This window comes from Pezoporus flaviventris, unplaced genomic scaffold, assembly GCF_033815535.1.
Source record: "Pezoporus flaviventris isolate CSIRO_AGI_PZ_B2104156 unplaced genomic scaffold, CSIRO_AGI_Pfla_v1 ptg000129l, whole genome shotgun sequence".
Taxonomy (NCBI): domain Eukaryota; kingdom Metazoa; phylum Chordata; class Aves; order Psittaciformes; family Psittacidae; genus Pezoporus; species Pezoporus flaviventris.
This window is the reverse complement of record NW_026892677.1, coordinates 1,258,943-1,267,385: the sequence shown is the minus strand read 5'-3', so window position 1 is coordinate 1,267,385 and position 8,443 is coordinate 1,258,943. Positions and strand designations below refer to the sequence as shown.

At 42.8% G+C, this 8,443-nt stretch overlaps 1 protein-coding gene across 1 annotated transcript in view; it reads right to left on the bottom strand.

Moving 5' to 3' along the window:
- Positions 1 to 291: 291 nt before the first annotated feature.
- The window catches only part of TCERG1L (transcription elongation regulator 1 like), a 78,886-nt gene continuing 70,734 nt past the window's right edge, over positions 292 to 8,443 (bottom strand). Inside the window, exons 11-13 of the mRNA XM_061478696.1 lie at positions 7,785 to 7,874; positions 4,440 to 4,558; positions 292 to 1,281 (exon numbers count right to left, since the gene is read on the bottom strand). Coding sequence (XP_061334680.1) covers positions 1,125 to 1,281; positions 4,440 to 4,558; positions 7,785 to 7,874 — 366 coding nt within the window. The 3' untranslated portion in view covers positions 292 to 1,124. The remainder of the gene's footprint in view (positions 1,282 to 4,439; positions 4,559 to 7,784; positions 7,875 to 8,443) is intronic.

Below are 8,443 nucleotides of genomic sequence, written 5' to 3'. Positions count from 1 at the left end.
AATGAGAAAATGATCATGACCACAGAGGAGAGTGTGTCTTTCATTCAGCATAAAGGAAGGGATTTACTGCTGTGCTCAGTTACTCTAGCCATGGTATCCTACCTTCACAGCCAGAGCAACTATTTCGCTCTCAGTATGCTCCAAATTCCAACTGATAGTAGTGGAATTAGCACACAAATCATGAGTGGTGGGAACTCTCCCTGCTTTTCTCTCTCTCAAGTAAAACCCATCAGACCTGCGATCTCTCACCCAACATTCCCAACAGTTCAGAAACTTAAACCCCCCTGAAAATTGGCTTAAAATATTTATTAATTAAAAAAGTTAAATATTTATGTATACAAATATGATGAGAAAAATCTCATGCAGACTTTTCACATACAGCAACATAACTGGTACTGTGAGGGTTTTACAAATTAATTTCTTTTTGGACTGCTGACAGTGAAATGCTCCTACCACCCGTGTGCCCAAAAGCACTATCCGCGGTAAGCTGAAAGCTAGTTCTGAAACTTAGGAGTTTTCCTATGGAACATATGCCGAGATTTCCACACTCTTCACTAAGGTTAACAATTAATATCTTATTACTACTACTCAGAGAACCGGATAGAGACGTATGAACACCGGGTAATGGATTCCTGCATACAACTGCACCTCCAAACACTTTAGGGTAATGCGTAAAGTTGCCAAAAGATTGCTTTAGATGATTCCCCTAAATGATGGAAATATCTTGAGATAGTTATGGATGGCATCTGCTTCTGCTTAATTATAAATCTGCATTGGATTCATAATTTGTGTATATTACAAGTAATTTGCATAATTAAAACAATTAACGGATTGACATATCATGGCAATTAGAAATGCATCAAACTCTGGATGTTGTACAAAAGAGAGCTTCAATATGAAACATTAATTCTTTGAGAACAAAATATCCTTCTGATTCCTGCAGAACAGCCTTCCCAAATTCAATATATGTTCACCAAACTCCACTTAGAGGAACATTTCCTCAGGGATCTCCTCTTCCTCATCAAGCTGTCCCAAGTTTAACCCTGAACGCTTTAGCCTTCATGCGAGTTCCTTAGTGCAGTCACAGCCTGGACCTGTGTCTTTCTTGCCAGTTTCAGGAGCTTTTATCTCATTTTCCGTAGCCTTATCCTGTTTTCTTTGTCCCTCTTTTTAAGAATAAGTATGAACTGATTGAAAAAGTGCTCCTGGTCCTTCTTCTTCTGCACGAGCCGGAACCGTTGGTCTCTTCCATATTTCTCTGCAAATTCTTTGAACGTTGTTCTGCAGAAAAGAGACAAATTTAAAAGCTGTGGCTTGGCCAATCCACTCTCTGACTCTTTAACCTGGGTCTGACTTTTCATACAGGCACTAAAACCCAAGGATGTTCTGAGGGACCTGCCGTAACACAATTTGCCTGATGTTTTGGTAATTAACAAAAATAAGCTTTAAAAATGGCTGTTTTAAAAGCCTCAGAAGTTAGAGAGGCTTTACAGAGTTTAGTTTAGGAGGTTTTATACTGGAATAATTTAGACTGGATCTCAGGCAGAAGCTCTTCCCTGTGAGGGTGCTGAGGCGCTGGCACAGGGTGCCCAGAGAAGCTGTGGCTGCCCCATCCCTGGCAGTGTTCAAGGGCTTAGAGCAACCTCTCTAGTGGAAGGTGTCCTGAAATGGATGAGCTTTAAGGTCCCTTCCAACACAAACTGTTTTGTGAGTCTATGAATGAATTCCACACAAATTAAGACTCCTTCTGGATATTCTGATATTTGACAGGAATATAATGGCAAACCCAGGATGAGGAAAGCAAGATGTCATGGTTTAAGTGCAGTCAGTAATTCAGACCCACACAGCCCGCTTGCTCACTCCCTCCCCTTCCTTCCCCACTCCCCGCTCCCACACAGATGGGGAGGAGAATCTAAAGAATGTAACTCCCATGGGTTGAGACAAGAGCAGTCCAGTAACTAAGGCATATCACAAATCACTGCTGCTACCACCAATAATAACAATGATAAGGGAAATAACAAGGGAAATGAATACAACCGCTCATCACTGACCAATACCCAGCCCGACCCAGCAGTGTACTCGCCCTTCCCGGTAACTCTCAGTTACATCCCAGGCATGACGTGCTGTGGTATGGAATACCTCTTTGGTCAGTTTGGGTCAGGTGTCCTGTCTCTGCTTCCTCCCGGCTTCCCCTCCTCATGGCAGAGCATGAGGCTCACAAAGTCCTTGGTCAGACCAAACATTACTGAGCAGCAACTGAAAACATCGGTGTTATCAGCGCTGCTCCCAGGCTGAAAGTCAAAACTACAGCACTGCACCAGCTACTAAGGAGAAAAATGACTGCTGCTGCTGAACCCAGGACACAAGACCATGCCAGAACTGCTTTGGACTCATGGATCAGCCTGCAACATTTAAGTTGCTTTAAAAAAATCTAGGTGAGGGTTGACAGGACATTTCGGAATCATTAACACAGTATTTGCTGCACCCTGGTTTACTGCAGCTTTAATCTATGCCTGCCTGTACTTCTGGCCAGTATTTCAATAATTAGCTTATAACACAGCAGAAAACCAGACCTGTGCCTAATTGCAAACAAATGCACTTTGACTGCACCGCACCTGATGAAACACCCAATAGTTTCATCTTTCCTAAAAATAGCAAAAAAATTAATTGTAGCTCTGATTGATGGGCACCATGTCATTGAAACCCATAGGGAGCTCTGCAGGAGGATTTCGTCATCAGGCCCAGCATTTTCCGCTCCAAACATGGTATCTGAGAACAGAAACATTCACTGGTATCTTTGCTCAGATGCTTCTGCTAATCCCAGTAGAGGTCCATAGGTCCCAGTCTGAGAGCAGCATGGTGAGCACTATAATGAACTGGCACCATAATTCATAGGCTACCAACAAGGAGTTTTTGTTTAAACTCCTTGACTTTTTATATATTTATATATACAGGCCAAGGGGAATGGCTTTAACCTGCCAGAGGGGAGACTGAGATGAGCTCTTAGGCAGAAGCTCTTCCCTGGGAGGGTGCTGAGGCGCTGGCACAGGGTGCCCAGAGAAGCTGTGGCTGCCCCATCCCTGGCAGTGTTCAAGGCCAGGTTGGACACAGGGGCTTGGAGCAAGCTGCTCCAGTGGAAGGGGTCCCTGCCCGTGGCAGGGGTTGGAGCTGGAGGAGCTTTGAGGTCCCTTCCAACACAAACCCTTTTGGGATTCAATGATCCCCAGTACTCCAGAGAAGCACACGGGGACACTGGAGATGCTCCAGGTCAGTGGGTGTTCCCTTGGCTGCTTGGCACTCCGGCTGGTCCCAGAGCTGCTGCCAAGGATGCTGTGATGGGACACCTCTGCCTGTGCTGCCCTCTGCACCACGCTGCTGCCTGCTTCTCCTGTCAGTGATCGTCGCTGTGCTCTGCCACATTGACTTCGCAGTACTTATTCTTGGCTGAATCAGAGCTCTAAACACTGTGCAGATATGTAAGAGCCCCTTGGGAAAAGGCCTGTTTTCTTCGTATTGGAAATATGTTTGATTTATTTATCTCATTGCATATCAGAAACAAGCCAGAGACTGTTGATGGAACATGAGTTTCTTTGCTGCTGTGGTCTTGCATTCAGCTCAACAGAAACATTAACATAACAGCTCTGGCCTCAAAGCCAGCACATTGCTGGGACCAGCATTTAGCTGCCACATTAGCCCAGAATATTCTCTGTTTCGTTGTAAAAAGCTTGTTATTACTTCCACTCAGCCTGATGTGTTGCTTGTACCCACGTCTGGGCAGGAAGTGCTGTACAATTACCCGTGTATTTGAGCAGAGAAAACTAATTTCTCAGTTCCGATAATTTAATTGGATTTTTAATATATAAACCTTTATTTCCATATCATTTACAAATGAGAAAGCAGCATCCTCAGCTCTGCATTCTCAATGGTGCAGTTTGGGGTCCATTACTTAAAAAGCAATGTAGAAAAATGGATTCTTTCACTTGCACGCTTTATTTTAATTTAGCAATGTGCCATTAATATTGTTGGCTGAATTACATTTGTCCTTCGTCAAAAGGCAAACCTGAATGGGTTTTCACTAGTTACACCTGTATGCCTAATGTAAATGAGCTTTAATATGTATTGATTTTATCTAATTAATAGATATGTGTGTGTTCTATAATTACAACATATATATGCAGAAGAAATAAAAGTGTATGCAAAATGTTGCATATTGTGAATAAGAGAGGGAGAAAGGAACAGGGAAGGATGGAATGTTCCCTCTCCCAGTAATATAACAAAATATTACAAAATATTAGGGAAGCAATGCCAACCCAGCACTGGAATAATGGATGTACAAGCTGAATATGAAGAGTCTGCTCAGGGTTATGACTTTCCAGGGCTGATAAGCACAGGCTAAATGAGAAAATTTATCTCAACAACTCAACAAGGCAACGCCATACCTTGGTGACACCTTAGATTCTTCAAGGAGCTTTTTAAACTCTTCTTTGGCTAACAATAACTTGTTTTTCTTCTCTTTGTACTCTTCTCTGATCCTGGTCTTGACAAACTGTTCAAATATCTTTCCAAGAAAGGAAAACAAGATACAGAGTTTATTAACAAAGCCTTCGTGGTATTTATGCTTCATCAAAGGGCTGTCAAGTCTCCAGACCTGCAGTTCTTATCTGCCCTCATTGACTCAACGTGCAGCTGAACACACTTCATGCAGCACAAACAGCGTGTTCTCACAAAACAAGTGGATGGGAAAAGGCACAATGTGGACAGATAGCATCTTCATCCAAACACTGAGAGCAACATAAATCACAATTTCCAGACTTCAGCGTCTTGCTCACGTTTTCACGCCTATAGCCTTACTTTTGGGCATCTGCGCAGCTGACTGCAGTTATTTACTTTGGATCTTGCATCTTTCCCAACTTGCTGGAATTCCTGAAAATGTCTATAAATCTAAACACCGATATTCTGTAGTTTTCCCCCAAATAGCCTGAAGACCTTTCAAATCAGTTGTCAAACCCCACGAGCTTACACACGACTCTCTGTACACATACACCCAAAAGCTTTAACATGTTTGGAATGGTTGATGATCTTCCTCTAACAGTATTTGGCAGCTACATAAGCAGCATGGCCTCAGCATCTGGATTTCTGATGTCTTGAAAAGGAATCAAGTAGTGCACTATGGCACAAAATTCTGCCAACTGCTTTAATCACATTTTTAATAGCAAAAATCAGGCCCTGCTCGTTTCATGCTCTGAGAAGTGTGGCACACTAAATTGTTGAATAAAAGCCTCAAAATGCCATTAGCTTTCCATATTCACCACCCTTCTCACTACAAATCACATACATTAAATATGATTACTATGGTTACTACCTCAGTTGCTTCCTCATCAGCCATGAGGATGCACAGCTGCAAATCTACATGCCATGAAAGCTAAAGTAGCCAACTTACAACTGGTATTTATCATAGTATGTGGAAAAGGGAAGAAATAGCACTGGGAAAGCAAACATCAAAAAATGTCCATGAAAAAAGTACTATGAAAACCCCAGGAAATCCAGACTTATGATACTCTATGTAATTGTGTAAGTTGAGTGTAAGAGCAGGTGGAAAAATGGAACAAATAGAGTAGGCAACACTGTATTGCTGGCCTTTCTGATATCAGTGAAGCTATCAGCAAGGTATTAAATCAAAATTAACAGATAGCTCATTATTTTAATGCAATTGCTCCTTTACCCTTCACTGTTCCAGTCTTATACACAAAAGCATCCTTCAACTGCTAATAACCCCTTGGAAACCATTGGTGAGTGTGCAGATGTTCAATAACGGATCGTTACATCCCTTGGGCTGTGTGAGGACACCCACCAAGAGCAGAGCTTCCATTCCTGCACACCAAACCCACCTGAACACAAGTTCAGGTCAAGAGGAAGTTCTCTCAGACACTTGAAGATCTCAGTCAAAACACTTTCCCTGCCCTTTCCTACCTGACAATCAAAAGGAGGAAACTGCAGTACAGCCAGCCATGCTCATTCTCCTTTCCCTTTCCTTCTTTTTTTTCCTTCCTTTTCCTCCCTCCCTTCCTTCCCTCCCTCCCTCCTTCCTTTTACTTCCTTCCTTCCTTCTCCTTCCTCCCTCCCTCCCCACTTTCCTCCCTTCTTCCCTTTTTCTTTCCTTCCTTCCTCACTTCCATTCTGAGCCACTTTTCACCTCTAACGCTCTCCAATATCAATTAATCTGCATAATTTAGAGAGCTTTCAGGCCACACACCAGCAGCCATGAAGGTAAATGTTTCCATAAACCTAAATAATGTCTTCTACTAATTGGAGTTGTGCTTCAAGAAGTACTTTCATTAAATCAGGCATCTCTTCTGGCAGAGACTTTATCCTTAAACTACTTCTTGGAGGAAAATGGGGTCTAATTAAATGGCACTACTCATAATGAACATCTGGAAATCTTAACTTGGAGCTTAGCACCTACAATATATTACACAGCTGGCACGTGCTCCCACACGCTGCTGTTTTAGCACTGTTTGGCAGAAGAGCAACCAACAACCGCCCTCTTCCACATTAGCTCTGAGCCAGCCTCTACCTGGTGGCAGGTTTCTACCTCCAGGACTGCCAATGATTTCTTTTCCACAACCCTTGTGTTGAGTCTGAAGCCCACCCCACAGACGAGGTCCTCTCAGCAGTGCTTCAAGCACATTATGTGTATTCATGATGTATTTTTATTATACCGTCTCCAAGGCTGATAAAAAGAAAGAAGTCATAAATCTTGATTGACCCAGCAAGGTCTAGGTTTTGTCCTTGCTGATTCCCTGAAGTGAGTACAAAACTCCCTGCTTGTTCTCTTGCCTTGCACTATTTTCCATTCTAGCAGTTTCTCTTACATTTTCATTCCTGTATTTCCTTATTATTTTATTTCACCTTTTTTCTTAGGAAAGAAAATACTGGAAAAGGAATAAATGAAGATGTACGTGCCCAGTGCCTCGGTAAATCCCCACAAGAAGCTCTCTGGTGACTCATGAGACAACACAGCCCCCAGTGCAATGGAATAGGAATTAAAAACATTTTTCATTGTGTTGATTTAAAAAATGGACAATTCCATATTCAAAATTCTTCCCTCTCCAGGATGACAAAAGACTGTAAGGAAGAGAAATACCCACAGAATAGAAGCATTCCCTTCCCCTGCAACTTCCTTGCATCTGCCCTACATTTTTTAGACTGAACTGCAGCCCTCGGGTCCTTTTAGATCCCCAGTGATGATTAATGCCCAAATAACCAAGGCAGCAAGAACCCCACTCCCTTTGCAGCCTGCCAGAGAAGCTAAACCCTTTCAGCAGACACACACCGGCACAGCCACAGTGTTCTCCATTTATGTCTTAGCAAGCTTAGTTATTGCAAGATACAGCAGTAAATAACAGCAAACTCCCAGAAAATATTCCAAGTAATAAAAATGAAGTAGTCTCTCTACAGTATTTAAATAATTCAGAGTGGTAACATTGCTTTATGGCCACTTCCCTTCCTACAGCCCAGTTTCCCAGCCTCAGTAGTTGTTGTTCCTACAACTGAAGAGCCTGTGGCTCATCTCGCACAAACACACTCATTACTACTTGCTTTCCTAAGGAGACAGCATTTTCCTGTGAGCAAAGCCTAAGTTACGAGTCTCACTGAAGAACTCAAAATAGACATTTTAATTTTATGCAATTCCCTTTATCCTGCCGAGATAATTCCTCTTTTATTACGCTTCATTTGGGAGACATTTGTCGCCAATCAGGAGCCATACTAGAGGCAACCCTCACCTGCTTACGTTCCTCTGAATTTAGCAGAAGGTAGCGCGGATCAAACACTATTTTGTGCAACTCCTTTTCCCACGTAGAAAAAGCTGAAACCTGTGAAATACACAAACACAGCTGCATTAAGGAATTTTAATAAGGATGTGAAAGAAGAAAATGTTCCAAGGTGAAGCAAAAGAGCAGTTCAGAAAGCTAATGAACCCCCTAAAGGATGCTTCAGAGAAGTTGGAAGTTGAATTCTAATCTGTTTCTGGTAATGCTCTGGTCGCCCCCACACCATTACTATTGATTTGCTCTAGGACATCTCAGGGAGTGTCTGGGAGAGGGTCATTCCACATTTTTGGTGGAAAGAATCCATAGCAGAAAGGAAAATGCCATTTTATGACCCCCTTTGTACAACAGAAGCATCAATTTCCAGCTAAACAATTATCTCAGCTTTAACTCTCCTCCTCTCTGAAACTGAAATTATAACTCAAATGAGCTGCCAGTGCGTGCACACAAAGAAGAACTAGGGGTGAGAATCTTCAAGATGCTAGAAGAGGGGAGACTGAGATGAGCTCTTAGGCAGAAGCTCTTCCCTGGGAGGGTGCTGAGGCGCTGGCACAGGGTGCCCAGAGAAGCTGTGGCTGCCCCATCCCTGGCAGTGTTCAAGGCCAGGTTGGACA